The sequence below is a fragment of the Astatotilapia calliptera genome, chromosome 5, assembly GCF_964374335.1.
Source record: "Astatotilapia calliptera chromosome 5, fAstCal68.1, whole genome shotgun sequence".
Lineage (NCBI taxonomy): Eukaryota > Metazoa > Chordata > Actinopteri > Cichliformes > Cichlidae > Astatotilapia > Astatotilapia calliptera.
Window position 1 is genome coordinate 22,437,200 of NC_137426.1, and position 17,358 is coordinate 22,454,557.

The following is a 17,358-nucleotide window of genomic DNA, read 5'->3' on the forward strand; positions in this document are numbered from 1 at the left end:
CACACACACACACACACACACACACACACACACACACACACAGAAGACAAACTCACCTCTGAGTTTCTTCTGCCAGTTCATCTCATTAAAGAGGTCCTCTGCTCGAAGGAAGAAGTCATTGATCTTGCTGCCTTGCTCATCTCTCTCTGTGGTGTAGTACACCCGGAGCTTTGACTCTGAAGTTAGGAACTCACAGATGTTGGGTACAGGGAAAACTATCTCCTCCATGGTGCGGTCCTGACGCACAATCTGCAGAGAGACACTCACAGTCACCTCCGAGGGAAGCCCACAATTTGTGACGTAATGTACAGAAAACATGTTCCGATTCACATTCTGTGACAGGGGTTTTGCATTATGACCTCTATCTGAGCAGTGTGATTGGCATAGAACTCCAAGGCCTCATCCCCCTCTCCACTAGACACTCCTGGCTTTAACATCAAGGACAGCTCTTTATTATGACGTGCCAACTGTATAAAGGACACACAGGTAGCAAGTGAGTTGGTTACAAGGGACAACAAAAGGAAAATGCATGTTTCTAAGATACAGCATATACAGATTCTGCAAAAAGAGATAAATAAGACACCTGGTGAGCTAAGATATAGATGTTGTGTCCAACATTTCGGGGTGAAGCAGCATCATGTTCCTCTTCTTCTCCGTTATCCTCCTCCTCCTTTGAGTTTTCAAACTCAACCTCCCCCTGCAGATAGGCTTTCTTTATCACTTCCACCTGCAGACACCCACATACACATATATATATATATATACATACACATATATATAATAAACAATACAATTCTCATCGTGTTGGTCTTCAGAAACTTATTCAAGATGACATCCCTTCTCCTTCACTATTTCAACACTTTCCCTGGATTCTGTTTGGGGGTGTGTGTGTGTGTGTGTGTGTGTGTGTGTGTGTGTGTGTGTGTGTGTGTGTGTGTGTGTGTGTGTGTGTGTGTGTGTGTGTGTGTGTGTGTGTGTGTATGTATGTATGTATATATATATATATATATATAAATATAAAACACACCCTAGTATTTTTACAAGGTAACATCAAATTGTTGTTATGTACTAACAAAAACAAGGTTATAGCTGAGTAGATTTTGCATTTGATGTAGAAATAGCAGCTCAGGACTCAATGACAAGATGGACAACAACAGGTTCTCACCAGCTCTTTAGGCCTCATATTGTACAAGATCCTCTCAGCATTCTCACTGTCATGACGGCTTTCCATGATGGCGAGCAGCAGCTTAGATGCATTGTTCTGAGAGCCAGAATTGGAAAAGATAAGAACTACAGTTTCTTCATCCAAGTAAAGCAGGCGGAAAACCTGGTGCTCTAGGAAAATAGACTGCTGCTATTTTTCTTGGCAGGTATGCAGAAAAGCTAGCTCAGACGGGTGAATTTCCTGCTCTTTCACGTCAAGCCTATTGGTGTTACTGCTGTGAAAGGAAACTACAGCGTTTTTCCCCTCATTTTTTAAACTCTAGTCTTAAAGTAAAAGTGAGATCTGGCTCAACTTACCTTGAGCTCTAAAACCAGGTCCATCCGCTTCTTCCCAAGTGGGTTAATGTCATTAAGAATCAGGGCAATAATGATATCAATGCCATTGGACTCATGAGTGGCAATGCAATTCTGGGGGAGAAAGGAATAACTGTAATAAAAAAAATAGTGGTGAAGGAGTTATAACTTCCTTCACCGCTCAGTGTCTTTCGTACCTGGTTTTCATGGCAAGGGCCTTGGCAGTACTCTGTTAGACTCTCCAGTGTTTGGTTGATGAGAGCAACATTCTTCTCATTGATGTAGAGTCCGAGCAGACCGAGACCGCCTGTGGTGCTACCACAGATACAGTCTAGAAACTGAAGCGTCTCACACACAAGGTTGTAGTTGTTTTTGTTGTTTTGGCAACGAAGGAAGTTCTAGGAAAAAAACAGTGAAGGTTTCACGCAGTTAACCAGCATGTAAACAACATCAAATTCAAGAGTGAAACGTCCAAGGAACAGCTCGTGCATGCTAGTGGACGTCTGTTTTTGCACAACAACATGGAATATATTAACAAGCAGGTAAGCAAATATCTATACATGAAAATACAATTATTCTATCAAAATAATAGTCTTTTTAGAAACCTGCATATGAGTAAACAGTTGATAAAATCTCATTTTGTACATCTTGGAAGATCTTGGGGGAGGGAAGTACAATTAGTGGTACTGTTTAAGTCTCTAAACAAGCTTTGACGCAAAGAGCTACCAAGAACCAACATCCTCTGCAGATACATCAGTAGAAACTAAAACTGATTAAACAGAGCCTGAATCCTCAAGACTCAAGAGCTTAGTAACAGAAAATCTCTGCTTTACAAGCTCAGTGGAAAACAAATACATGTGAGGCTCTCTGAATAGAAGAAACTTGAAGCCCTGATATCGCTGCAAATAAAGATACTTTACAAAGACACACAAAGCTATTGGCATTGGTAATAAAAACCATTGGAAATTGTGTCTGGACTCTAAAGGCTTCAGTTTAATATTAAAAGGAAGTAAAACTGGACTCATTCTAAAGTAAATCTGTAAAACTAAATTTGCGACGCTTAGTCTGACCCACCTGTAGGTCACGGTTGTGATTCTCACAAAGTAGCTGGAGAAAGCGAAGGATAGGCTGCATGATAACAATCACAAAACTCATCTCTCCTTCATCCTGGTTCTTGTCCCCCGTGCTGGGCTGACCATCTGCTGAGGTGAAGTGGTCCTCGGGGTCAGCTTCTCGCCGATAAGAGTTAAAGGCTTTCTTTGTGGCAGACGAGGCCTCTAATAGCTGCTCTTTCACGTCTTCTGTCATCACCACAGCTGGGTCTTTTGCTATATAGAGACATAGAACTCGTACTATAAACTGAGTCACAACTAAAAGAACCTTCAAATATTTTTTTTCCTATTTTAAATTTAGAAATAAACATGAAATCAGCAGTTTTCAAACTGGGCGTTGTTTAGTGTTAACAACCCTACAGGTGACCTCTGACCTTTTTTGCGAACAGGGGGCTCTTTGTCCTGGCTGTCATCGTCTCTTTTCCTGTTTCCCAGGTCGCTTGTATTTACTGTCACCGTGGCTTTGATCTCGAGCTGGGCTGACTTCATGCGGTCATAAAAGACACGGAAGAACTTTTCTGATTTTTTGTCTTCTGTCAGACGGCAAAAGAATGAGCGCTGGAGACACAGAGAAAGAAGAGCAAACTGGAATTATTCCAAAACCACAGTACATGCTGTGTCACTGTAAAATGGAAACGAACATTCAGTGGTGTCAGATTCTTTGCTGAATGTGTTGACGCTCACCTGCAATATGAAAAACCGGAATAAGAGCAGTTGATCAACAGAAAAGCAATCTGCTACTATGCTGATAAGATTATCATATATGGTGGGGAAATAATTATTTGATCGCCCGCTGAATTTGTAAGTTTGCTCACATACAAAGAAATGAACAGTTGTTATGGTAGTTTTAATGGAGTTAGAATATCAACCAAAAATCCAGAAAAAACACATTTGAGCCCAATGCAAAACATGACTTAGCAGTTGGTGGAGAAACCCTTGTTGGCAAGCACAACGCTAAGATGATTGTTTTAGTTGGTCACCAGGTTTGCACACCTTTGGCCCACTCCTCTTTACAGAAACTCTCTAAAACCCTTAGGTTTTTTTGGCTGTTGCTTGAGAACTCAAAGCTTGAGTTCTCTGCACTGATTTTCTACAGGGCTGAGGTCTGAAGATAGGCTAGGCCACTCATTATCCTTAATGTGCTTCTACTTTAGACACTACTTTGTTGCCTTGGCATATGTGGGGTATATTTGTCATGCTGGATGAGCCATCCACAACCGATCTTCAGTGTTGTGGCTGAGAGAAGGAGGTTCCTGTCCAAGATTTTATGACACATGGCCCCGTCCACTGGCCCCTAATGTGGTGAAGTCATCCTGTACCCTTAGCAGAAAAACAACCCCAAAGCATAATATTTCGACCTCCATGCTTGTGGGGATGGTGTTCTTTGGGTGATACCCAGCATTTCATTCCTCTAAACATGGCAGGTCCAGTTAATGCTAAAGCAACAGCACTTTCTCCCAACTTATTGCTGATGGTCTTGTAGCCCATTCTAGCTTTGCTCAGATCAGTCTTGCCCCTGACACCCTCTGAAAGCTCTTTGGACACGCCCATGATGGTTGAGAGGTTGAAATGGAAGAAAGTGATTCTCTGGACAGGTGTGTTTTACACACATATGGAGTTGAGATCAGGAGCATCTGTAATTGATTGGCTGTAATCTGTGGGAGTCGGAATTCTGGCTTGGTAATCGGGGATGAAATACTTACTTCGATCAATGACATGCAAATATATTTGTAACTTCTATGTATGTGTATGTGGTTTTCTTGATTTTTGGTTGATGTTTCATCTCTCTTTATTAAAACGACCATAAAAAAAAATTCAGCAGTGGATCAAAGAGTTTTTTCCCCTCATTGTATATAGCATGGAGGTTATACCACGGGAAAATTTAATATCTTTTGGTGTATGTGATCTTTAAACAAAACAAGCTAATAAAAAAAATTGTAGAAAATTTAAGAGATAAAATAGAAAGAAAGAAAACAAATAAACGGTCAAACTTTTTCTTAACAAATTAGCACACTGTCTCGGCTTACAGTAAAAAACAAACAACAAATCGTTACTTTATATCAGAAAACTCTTCTTTATAGGAAAACAAATCTTTATTCAAAAAAATATTAGAAACTCTAATGAAGCAGGTCTAATTTTACAGTGATGTGAGGATTTAATCGCTGCAGCTATGGCTGTGGAATGAGGTCACACAGAATTAGGACACTTCCATGCCCGATGTATACACTGTGTCCCAACCCACAGGTCTGTTGTTTTGATTATGTAAGAGATGTTAGCAGCACAGTCTATGGAATGGCTTCGACGAGCCAAAGCAGCTTTGCCACACTAAAAGGGTGAAAAAAATTACATGAAAGGGAGAAGCCTGGCCTACTTACACAGATACAGAAATGGAGATGGTGGGAAGTTGTGAGAAAAAAAAAAAACTTGAGGCAAAAGATAGATACCAAGAAGTGGGAAAAAGGGGCAAAAAGAAGGGGAAAGAACCTATGATCGAGAGAGGGGAAACAAGAGCGAGTGATAGGGAGGGAGAAAATCTTATCAGATGTGGTATCTAGGCCAGCTCTCAAAGTTTGTTACATAACCATATGGTCTTTTCAGGTTAGATGTAGAACTGGGCTAGTTAAGAAAACAAATACAGTAAATGATAGTCACATGGAAAATGTTAAGCAAAAATAGACAAAGCAAGCTTTGTTTCTGCTCCTCCAAGGACATTGTTTTAAATGTGTTTGTACTGCGGCGGTTACATGCGATGCAATTTAATTTTTAATAGGCTCGCTGTGCTAAATTTTTCATTCAAAAGTAAAAATAGTGACAAACCAATTAAGGAGCCAAAGTGAGAATTTATCTGGCTTATTAATGACTCAATGAAGGGATACGCCGGTTTTACAGCCTAGTTTCCTTTAAAGAAACAATGACATAACTGTGTGACTGTGCCCCAAAGCAGATTCTCGAGCCTCGTGCCCCACCCTGGCCCTCCACCACTGAGCAGCAGCACTCCTGCACGTACACACTCTGCCAACTTAGGAACACGGAGACAGCAGCGTGGGGAGGGGAGACCTACCAACCAAGGCCATCGTGCAATAAACAAGTTGATGACAAAGTGAGGAGTACAGAGACGGGCATTAGCTACAACACTGGCAGCCCACTCGCTGCTCACACATCACAGCATGCCTGAGGAGGGAAGGGTTGAGGGGACAGTAATGGTCATGCCTGTCCGTCTTTTTTTGTTCATATAACTGCCCTCCATCAGCCGGCTAAAGCGTGGGCCTGCAGGGCGGGTGGGGGAGGAAGGCAGGGTGCAAAGGGTGAGGCATGAGGAGCGGTGGTAGGTTAACACACAGTGATTAAACCAGAGCAAACACAGGAGAGCACTCACCAGCACTCTCTCACCCCTACCATTACATAACTCAAACAGACACACACACACACACACACACACACACACACACACGCTCGTACAGTACCAGCACACACAGGCTGGAAAGCACATACGCTAATACGCCTACTGACTTTTACACTCACAAAAGTGGGTCAGCTGTCTCTGCCATAGGCACATGCCAGTTCAGAGAGGACACACCCACATATCACACATGCTCTGCAATACAGTATTCTCTCTCAGCTTTGTCCTTATGTAATCATCAATCATTTTCATAGCCTGTCATTCAAGTAAAATATCCTATGAGATACTATGTTTAGTCATTTACATTCAGGCCTAGCAAGACTAGCACCAGTGCTGAGCTACAGTATTTGATAAGGTGAATCAAGTTAAACTGAGTTATTGCCATTCGCTGCGATAGCGACAGTGGAGGTGAATGTACTGGGCATGCCAGAGCGTTCTTTTCTTTTTCCCAGCATCATTTCTTTTTCACCTGAGAGCTAACTGAGTATTTGTTTTGTTTTTTTTAAACACCAGTTCTTAGGAACTGAACCAAATTGAGTGACTCACTGAAACAAGGACGTGCGCACAAGTAAGGGACACCACAGTAAAGAAAAACACCACAGCAAAGCTTTCCTCTTCTGATTTCTTCAGAAAACGTATGTGACAACAATCAGAAGTGAAAACCTGTACTTTCATATCTAACCACGTTGTTACATTGTGTAGCATTTGGACGACAGTCCTCACACATTGGTTTACGAAATCTGTGCTGCTGTATCAAGACACCATCTGTGTTTTGATGGCGCTTGAAAAGCAGGAGGAAGACTGGCATAATGGAGAGATGACGTTACGGATGAAGTAACACATGGTGGTCAAGGCAAGGAGAGAACACGGTGATAGTAACGAAGGAGGATAGATGAGAGGGACGAAGATGTCACGGGCCCCTGCAGTGTTGGGTAAACACAGAGCCTGTCTGTATCTATGGAGGCAAACCCTAAGTGGAAAGAGACAGAGAAGAGCAGGACGGGGTGGGGGCGGACAACACTGAAAAACAAGGTCATAGCGCTTTCCCTTCTCTCCTTCCGTTCCGCCACTTGGCATCAACAAAGGGATGTTATGTAACAGCTATTTATACTCGCGCTCCCTTTTCCTTTCACCCTCCCTCTCATGTCAGGCAGCGCCACATGTAAACCAAATGGAACTGCTGCTGCTCCTCTCTACTCTACGCTCTTTCGAGACCTTTTCCCCGTTCCTCAGTTTCTTCCTTCTTCCTTTAAATTCGCCACCTCTGCGTTCACATTTTTTCCTTTTTTTAGACTGACTACTCTGGTTTAGCACACCTGCACATCAAGGGCTTTGGAGGGAAACGGAGCAGCACACCATGCAGTTAGAAGCCAGATGGCTGACGAGTAAAATGTTAAAAGTTGTCATGTAACAACAGAATTTACAGCTGTCTGAGATCTCTCATAGCTGTAGCAAAAAAAAAGAAAAGAAAAAAGAAAGATAAAAAGCCGCTATGTGACTGAAATATAGGAGCAAAGGAGTGCAAGAGCCTGAATGTAAAATATAACCTCTAGTGGATCCGTGCATTGGCCTTGCATGACAGCAAACAGCATGCATGTGTAAGTGACTTAACTGAGCATGCAGCTGGGTTATTCTGTGTGGTTTATTTCTGTGCACTATGTAGGCCATGAGTAAATAGTTAACGGTGTTACGTGAGTACAAGACACCCAAGATCCAACAGGTGCTCAGCTCAGCACGACAGTCACACAACCCCACTTATATTTCCCATGGCGTGCTTTCTTGAAGAGACGAGAGAGAACAAAAGAAACGCCTGATCTCAAATTCAAGCTTTAAGCTGTCAGTCACAATCATCATTGTTGTATTTATAGAGATGAAACGAGGCTTTTATCTCAGGCTTCCTTTATAAGCCATCCAGTAACTAAAAGAACATAAATATTTGCACTGTATGGTGCAGTTCTAGCACCGCAGGATAGCTTTCCCTGCAAATAAATCTCCCTTTCCAGAACAAACTTAAGAATGCGAGGGTAAGAGGAGCTCCAGTTTCTCCTCAGTCCGCTCTGTGTTTCCTCATCCCTCCGCCCTCTCTCCCCACTGCCCCAGTTCCGGAGGCCCAGCGTGACCCAGTTTGGGCCAGCAAGAGAACGCAAGGGAGCGAGGCTGGAATGTTTTGAAGGCTGAGACATTCCTCATTGTTCATTCACACAGACCTTATGTAACACAGACGGATCACGTGACGTGGCTCTGCAGCAGCCGTGGGAAGCCAATGCATTATCTCTGAAACAGTGGCTTCCTCTAATCTGATTATGCAAGCTCCTTGCTTACACAACGTAGACGGACACACAAACAGAAAAATGGGGATCCACTGACAGAACAACAGACATAGGAAGAATGGACGGTGGGGGAAACAGAGCAGCTCGGGCTGAACCCGAAAGGAGGAGAGTTTATTTAAACTACCCAATACACACCTAAGAATTTCTAAAATGAAAAAACAGAAACACATGAACATTTTTGATCCAAAGTCTACTTTAGGTCTACTATTGACATTATTAGCAGCTGGTCTGGTCTCCCAGCTAAGTTATATAGGGCTAGACGTGAGGGGGAGGTGCCGCAGTAATGTACATGTGCAGCTATGGTGGCACACTGACCCACTTACTGAAGATTGTCTAGTGATGAAAAATTCCCTCAATTACACAGTGTTCTTTACACTGATCGTATTGGAGCAGATCATATTTAAAGTGTATAATTTTTTAAAGTGAGATGCAGATTTATACACAAATCAGTTGTTTCGCAGTAGACAACAGACACAAGTCCATATTCTTAAGGTTGAAATGTTTGGTTAACTGACCTGGATGGTGGTGTTTCCACCCTCCAGCAGCGCAATAGCTAAGAGGATGCTTTCTTGGAAGACTCGGTCGCTCGTGGTGTTCATGATGAGGTCAATAACCAGGTCAGAGGCTCCTTCTTTGTCCAGATGACACTGTACCTCTGCCAGGCTCATTTCCCCACGACTCAGGCCCCCATGTCCCCCTAATCCACCTAAAGACCGAGATGAGGCAATGGGACAATTCAGAACAGGCTATATCAGACATGTGGCGTTAATTTTTCATTCTAATCTGGTTTATTTTGGAAAATTTCCTGCAAATACATGGGAACTACAACTATAACCATTTAACAGCTTATTAAATCATCTGGAGATAATAACAGAGAAACACTACTTTGCTCTTAGTAAAGCAAATTATAGTTCAATTAAAACATATAGTGAGATTAAGTATTTGGACTTTTTTTCATCTTTACACCAGTACAGTGCGCTTTAAATCAAACAATTAATATGCAAGTGAGTTGCAGTGTTGAAGTACAAATTACTTTTGACAGTTGAAAATGGAGGACTATATAATTTCTATTAAGTTGATGCCATATTTTGGTTAAATCCCTTTAAGGTGAAAGTCTTCACTTCCATCACATAACCTGTGGTTGTTTACAGAGACAAAGCTCTAAAAATGTGCTGTTTTCCAAATATTCATGGACCCAACAGTATACATACACAGTTAAAATTAAATAAGAAAAATAATGTGCTCAAAACTTTTTGTTGCTTTAATAATGCTGTGAGTCATCAGAAAGTGTGACCACCACTGTCAAATCAGAGGTTTTAGCAGTTTGCTAGTCTGGCATATACAGGTGTGTGTAAACACAATGGCACAATCTTCCCAGTCGTGGATATTCCAAATTCATGCCAAGGTCATACAGTGCAAAAGGCAGAGAAATTGCAAAAATCCCAAGAGCTACATCGCAGACTCTGCAGACCTCAGTTAATATGTTAAGTGTTAAAGTTCACGACAGTATAAGCAGAAAAAGACTGAAGAAAGATCCTTTTTTTTGAAGAAGAAAAGATGCCGGGAAAAACCCTCTTTTATTTAAAAATAACAAGGCAGCATGGTTTAGGTTTACATCTGAGCAAGCCATAACTTCTTTAATAATGGCCTTTGGACAGATAATGATACCATTCCACTTTGGCAATAATGCCAAAGTGGAGATGTCTGGTAATAATGCGAAGTGTCAAATTTGGAGAAAACCAAACACAGCATGTCAGCACAATCAACCACACAAACACTAACTATCAGCATGGTGGTGGAGGGGTGATGATTTGGGCTTGTTTTGTAGATAGAGGACCCGGGCACGTTGCAGTCACTAAGTCAGTCAAATACAAGGCCATCGCTTAGACACCTAAAGCTTGGCTGAAACTAGGTCATGCAACAGGACATTGACCCCAAAGCACAGCAATCAAAGTCCAGACCTCAACCAGAGTGAAATGCTGTGATGTGATCTTGACAGAGCTGTGCAAAAACAAGCACCCATGAATCTCAATGAACTGAGTTATTGCTGAAGTTATTGCTGCTAAAGGTGGTAAAAGTTACTGAATCATGGGGTGTACTTAGTTTTTCACTGCAAAATGTACAAACTTTTTCTTTGTTAAAGAGTCCAAAAAGATGAACTTAAACAGGTCCCGAACATGCCGTGCTATCAATCCTTTACTAACCACCTGTGCAGTGCAACTGTCCAGTGGTGTGATTCATTGTACAAGCCTTTGCCTGTACATCCCCCCTTGAGGCCCAAGCTTCAGGCTACATATGGAATCTCAGTGTGGCTCTTGTTTCTGCAACAGGTGCAAAGTCTGTTTTCACAGGAAGTAGCAGCTTGTCACCTAGCAACAGTAAAAAGTGGATCATGGAGGGGATGGGTTTACTTCCTGCTGACTGGAAGTTTGCCAAAATGTTGGCACAAAAGGGAAAGATGGAGACCTGGGTACAACTTTAATCATCTCTGTTCTTGACTCCTGTTGAAAGAGCTTTTGTACAAACATCTGAGCTACTTATCACAAGGCTTAGTGAATCAGTGATGTCCTTTAAATCACTTGTCAAAACAGTTGTTTTTTTTGTGGTTTTTACTGTTATTGCCTTTTTTAAAATCTTAATTGCATTTATTTTCTGTTGATATTTTGTGTCCTCTTTTGTCTATCATTATTATCATTATTATTATTATTATTATTCAGTAGCATTCTTGCCACAGCAGATACAAAGTGTTCAGATTATTAGGTTAACAGACTCACAGCACATTGTACTGACACCAGCACAGTGTCCGTGTGTCCCCCGAATCTATATTATGATAAAATGTCTTACATCAAACATGGCAAAAATCAACCAATCGCTCAAAAAACAGAAGAAAATACACACATTGCTTTAGTATTTTGACTGCAGATAATAAAAAAGTAGCAATGTTATCAGGTAGTGATAAGAATATTTTGCTCTGCATGCTCAAAGGGCAGTTCACAGCCTGACTCAGGAGCTGATAACCAGCTCAGGGCCAGACAGATAAAGCCCCATCCTTATATAACAACCCAAAAAGAGGTTTGCCACACTACAACTTCAGAGGCAGGGGAAAAAAACGCAAAAGGTTCATCTAGACTTTGATCTTAAATAATAGTAGTTGTAGTCATGTTTGGCAGCACAATCCCCCTCCTCTTCAGCAGCATGCGTTTGGTAAATGCTTCACACAGACACCAGGTCTATTAGAGATACTGAAAGATGGGTTTCCTTGGCCTTTCATGCAGGAAGAAAACACCACTGAAAAGAATGAACAACAAACTTCCGTGCTGGTTGTTAGAGATGAGTAACAATCGTCGTTGCGTCCCACCTGATTGGCTTTTGCCCGGTCCAACCTGACCGAGGGGGCCATTGCTAAATGACGTCAGGCTGTCCCTCCGCCCACCACTCCTATGGAAGTTGCCATAGTAACGATTCACCAGAATCTGTCTCAGCACCTCGCCCTGCAAGAGAAGACAGAGAAGGACGTAATGATGTGATGTCTGTGGCGGGAGAGAGAGAAATAAAGAACAGCTTGTGTAACGGGACAACGTGCATCATTAATGATGCATTGTACATTTCTTTTCTCTGTGAAGACTGCAAGAAAACGCAGCCTCAGAGTAATACAGACTAAAGACAAGTTAAATAAAGAGTAAATTAAATCTCTAATAAAAGAAAAATTCCTAAAATTCCGTGCTGGACAAACTTTTAGGTATAGGATAAACTTTCTGATATTTATCGCCTACATTACAATATTGTTATGGGTTTCATCGCAGCAGTGACTCTGTGTAGTGACAATGTGAGGTCCTGATTTTCACTTAGACAGACCTGGGGCCAGCCCTCCCACACTGTGACTCATCCTCTGTCGAGCAGTCAGCAGCACGACTTTGGCGTTGTCATGGAAACCGCAGCCCATAGCTACCTGACAGACCTCCCATGGGATAAAGTGAAGGAAATGAAAGAGAAGGGGTTTTTTTGTGTTTGTGTGCAATTATGTGCAAATCATCAACTGTGGGTGGTCCTTGATAGACGACGGAGGAGTTATGTAAGCTCCGCTGCCATAGTTATGCTCCAGAGGTCAGGATTACTTTATGTAGGAGGTGCGGGGAACACTATTCTCATTGTTCATTGGTTGGAGGTTAATCAATGGTATGCATCGTGCTTAACGGCAAAGCACAATCAGATGGAGTCAGAAAATTATTCCCTGATCTCTAGAGTCGTGAGGCATGAGCCAAACCCTTATGGCATTTTGAACAGGAGGTTATCTAAACTGTCAATACAAAGCAACTCTATAACAAAGTCTTGCCACTCGCCACTATTAAGCAGCAGGCACAAACTTTTTGAAGCATTATCTAAATCAATAGTAAATTTCGATGGTTATTGGGAAATGAAAAAGATCCAAATTTTGCGCTAAAATAAGTTTCATCCATCTTCGTCCCCCTGTAAGTTTTACCTCTACTATTTTTTACTTCAACATTTTTGCTGTTGAAAAATTCTTCCAAAAAGTAAAACAGGAGTTTCTCTGTGACATTCAAAAACATTCAATAACTCTAGGATATGAAAGGCCTTTGGAGGTAATAAAACCTTCACTGCTTATTTGGTAATAACTACATGCAAGATGCCAGGAGTCAGGATACACATATTTAATGATTGGATGAATGGTCAGTGATTAAACCTGTGTGAAAAATGTTTTCCTCTAGGAGATTAGTCCTATATATTGATGAACCCATCAGTGGCGGCCTCTAAAAATACTGATTAGACACAGACATGCCTGAGGCTCTGTAAAGTCTCTGCTTTGTCATAAACACCATTAGAGAGAGAATGCAGAGGAAAAACATGTTTTCCTTCATCAGTTACACAATCACCATGACTGATCACTTGGCTGTTGCTTAAAACACTAAAAGAAGAGTTCTCATAAACCTAGAAGGCAAAAAGAATCAGGTCACAAAGTGGGAATTTTTCATTCTATATGCATGACTGCTTTACATGTAAATCTCAGTATGAATCTGTCTAGTGTTGGGGTTTTCAGTTAGGTTGCCATGCTCTTAAAAAGTACCTACCCTCTTTTGGTCCTCCACCAACTTCTCAGGCTGGTTGTTATCCAGCTGCTGCGTGCAGTGAGTAGTGTGCGCATAGTGGTTGAACAAATACAAACACAGGGTTAGTATTCATGCAGCACAGAGAAGGCAATTGTCAGGTTAATTACCACATCTTGTACCTATTCAGCTGTTTCAAGTGGCCATGCAAAGGTCTGCTCGGTGTGACTTGCTATGCTTTTACTGGTAGGTCAGAAACCGAGGAAACATTATGGCTACGTTTAGGAGAGCTGTGATAGGAGATGTGTACTGCGGTGACTGTGTTGAAATTCTCCAGTGAATGTTTTGTTCATTTTCTGAATTCCCTGCAGAAACAAAACTGTAACCCTTTTCACACATTGGGCTCAGAGATTAAAGGTTCAAAGGTGTTTAGACACTTACGCATGAAGTTAAACAAAACCACTGAATCAATGAACCATGACGTTCTGTTCAAATACACGCCCGGCTTTGAAAAACATGCTAGGTTAATGCTGCCTATATCAGCCTAGAACGCTATTGAAAAATAGGTGCTTAATCTCAATTTTAATAAAGGTTATCATTCTAAACTTTATCAGTCTTGTTTTTTTTTAGTTTTTTTTTTTTTATCTTCCTTGAGGATGATGCCCTCCAAGTCTTTACTGCTTCACTTAAACTCTTGCTTTTGGTATTTCATATGCAGTCTTTGGGTAGTGAAACACATGCCCAGTAGGATTGAGATCAGATAAAAGACTCAGCCAATCGCCAAAATGATGAAATCTTGTCCAGTGACCTTTTGCTTATTTGGCCAAATCTGAGTCTGCAGGATGTTTCTGTCTACCTCTCTGTTGGCATATTGCTTTTTTCAGCAAAAAAAACCCAAACAAAAAACAAATAAATACCAGTGGGCAGGTTTTATTTAGAGCCTCAATAGCTTAAACTTTACATTCATTTAACCGTAACCAGACCTGTTTTGTGAGGGAAGCATCATGTAGTGAATCCTTTGCAGATTATTGTCATGTCTTCTCTCCAGTTTTGACCACAAAACATCAACGCCTACATCCAGAGAATCAGTCATAACGTGCATTTTTCAGCAGAATTGCGCTTCTTGCATACCTGCTTGTTTGCTATTTCCTTTCTTTTTCTACTTTGTTTTTCTATTCACAGCTAGTTTCTTCTGAATTGATGCAACACAGCTATTATTGAGAACTCTGACCAAGTTTGTTCATTTTTAAATCTTCAGTTGTATGTGCTCTTCATACAAACAGCCTGCTCTATTTGAGTTTAAATGCCAGATCTTAACTCTTAGTCAAAAAGTTTTGATGCATGATCAAGGATCCAGGTAAGGAAATCCAGAAAGTTGATTCTTTTCATCTGGATGTAGTGTTTTCAGTGGGAGAAACTTTTTGTCACTCATCCAAGTGACTCGGAGACCAAGACTAAAGAAGTCGTTTAGTCAGAAACCAACTTTCCGTTAAACATAAATTGGTCAACTGTCCAACTGATTTTGGATTTTTGCAACTTGGATAACGTGTGTATAAATGGCCATTTCCCCTCAAACAGTTCTTTCAGTGGTGAAAAAGGGCAACCAGCCTAAAACTGAGGATATGCACTTTAGCCTAGTCTGAAAAACAAACAAACAATATTGTAACTTTTCTAATGAGCCATCAAGTTTTTTAAAAGTATAGTCCAACCTGCTGGATAATATGGTTTTTCACTATTGAGTTGGGAGACCAATATAATTTTCTCATATGGCTTTTCTTTTTAAATATGAAAACTCTGCAGCTGAACTTATCATAGCTTAAAGAATGACAAAAGTCAACTATAAAAAAGTGTAGCTCTGTCTAAAAAAAAAAAAAAAAAAATCCAAGTATGTTTTTTAAGTTTGTTTTAAATGATCACATGCCCCAATGAAGGATAAAAAAAACATTTTGCTTTTTGAAAACATTCATGCTGACCATTTTGATCATCGTCTGAAGGAGTCATAGAGACAAAGTCTACAGTACTCTTTCTGTAAAAACTGTATGAGTCAAAAGAACGTTACTTTCAACTTTAAAATTTCCACTTTGCTTCCGCAGATAGTATTTCCTTTCTGAGTTATGGACAGTAACTCAATGCAGGATTTCCTGTGAAAGAGCCAGTAAATCTGAAAGTCTGATTTCACTTACTCAGACAGTTGAAACTTCAATTTAGCTTGAAATCAACTCATAAAAAAATATATGCATGAGGTCACTTATGTATATATTTTCCCTTTTCCATTATTGCCTTCAATAAGGGAAGTAATTACTTTATTCTGATTCAGTAAAAGGACTAGATGCTACAATCCCTGATGGTGCATATGATACAAATGCATTAGAAAGGTATAACTTTTTTAATGTTCATATGCACCCTAGATGCCATTGAAAACCCTACAGTTCCTAAGGCTTATTGTTGGCTTGCTGCATGAAGTATAAGGGCTTCTTGGTTGGTTGAATTGCAGTGTCACAAGTCTGTTACTGGACTGTTCTCCAAAATATACAATTATCATTTTAATAACTTAGACCTTCCCCACCGTGCTCCCCTCCTAAAACAAACACACACACACACACACACACACACACACACACACACACACACACACACACACACACACACACACACACACACACACACACACACACGAACCAAAACTGAAATCACACTGCAACTGTCAGGTAGTCAGGAATGGGAAAATACAAATGAGGTGAGAGGTTCTCAGTTTGAACTATGCTATGAGTAGGACATGACAAAAAGTGCAATGATCCACTCCAGTAATATAGAGATGCATTGTGTTCCTATTTTTAATTCCTAAAGTCCTATTGGCAGAACCAAAACAGTGGCAGTTCAGATCAGATTAATATTAAAATTCAGTAACTATATAATTCTTCTGTTCACTGGGGAAAAATTCAACCAGAGTAAGCTACTGCTGTGCATACATTGTTATGTAAAAGGACAGTGTAAGAGGGCAAGAGAGGGGAAAAGACAGGAGAGGGGCGATGAGGTTAGAGTTACATAATCACTCTAAAAGAAACCAGGCCACTAAACCAATGACAGAGATGCTTGCAGAAGCCATCTGTTACCAAAAACACAGTGGGCAACAAGAAAACCAGTGAAAGGCAGAGACAGAATTAATAAAAAAAAGAAACATGCTATGAGTATGTTTTCATGTATTCATGTGAGCTGAAGCTGAACTCAAGAGTATGATGATCAGAGGTTTGCTCAGATACTCACATAAACTCCTCTTGATTGATTAAATGTTTCTAGCAAGTTGCACCTGGACCAGATGCTTTTGGTAGTCATCAACATGCTTTGGGCATATGTTTTCTTGGCAGAATTCAAAGGGTTCATTTAAAATCGTTGGTTTCCTGGCATAGACCAGGCTTTTAAATGTAGAATACAAACTTTCAATAGGGTTGAGGTCAGGTTTTGGGAAGGCTTTTTCCAGAAGCTTAATGTTAGCTTATTTTTCTTTTCCAAAACCTGTTTTGAATAGTTTGTGGGATTATTTTCCTGTTGAAATACACAGTTGTGTCCAAGTTTTACTGTCTAGCTATTTGGAGGTTGAGCAATCTGCCAGTACCACTGGTAGCAAAACAGACCCAGAGCATGATGCTACTGCCACCATACATGACAGTACAGTGTTCTTAGTTTTGAAAGCCTCACTTTTACTCCAGCGGGCATATCTCTTGTCATTATCTGACCATAAAACCTTTTCTTTGTCTCGTCCATGTGGGCAGCTGCAAATTTTAGTCAAGCTTGAAGGGGTCGATTTTGGAGCAGGGGCTTCTTTCTTGGTTGGCACCCTCTCAGTCCATGGCGATGTAAAACATCAGTGGAACATCAGTGTCACTGTCCACAGTGACACTGATGTTACAGCAGTTTCCAGTTCATGTCAGGCTTGA

The 17,358-nt window shown here is 40.8% G+C and overlaps 1 protein-coding gene across 8 annotated transcripts in view; it reads right to left on the reverse strand.

Annotated features, from left to right (window-relative positions):
- The window catches only part of LOC113022580 (inositol 1,4,5-trisphosphate-gated calcium channel ITPR1), a 73,349-nt gene that overhangs the window by 16,042 nt on the left and 39,949 nt on the right, over positions 1–17,358 (reverse strand). For 5 of the 8 annotated variants that reach the window (XM_026168118.2, XM_026168117.2, XM_080301321.1 and 2 more), the window contains 11 exons: positions 13,448–13,495; positions 11,719–11,851; positions 8,876–9,066; positions 3,005–3,188; positions 2,593–2,846; positions 1,716–1,916; positions 1,522–1,632; positions 1,166–1,261; positions 584–727; positions 360–467; positions 57–249 (listed from right to left, as the gene is read on the reverse strand). In XM_026168118.2, coding sequence (XP_026023903.1) covers positions 57–249; positions 360–467; positions 584–727; positions 1,166–1,261; positions 1,522–1,632; positions 1,716–1,916; positions 2,593–2,846; positions 3,005–3,188; positions 8,876–9,066; positions 11,719–11,851; positions 13,448–13,495 — 1,663 coding nt within the window. The remainder of the gene's footprint in view (positions 1–56; positions 250–359; positions 468–583; positions 728–1,165; positions 1,262–1,521; positions 1,633–1,715; positions 1,917–2,592; positions 2,847–3,004; positions 3,189–8,875; positions 9,067–11,718; positions 11,852–13,447; positions 13,496–17,358) is intronic. The other 3 variants (XM_026168120.2, XM_026168121.2, XM_080301319.1) reach the window with 2 other exon arrangements.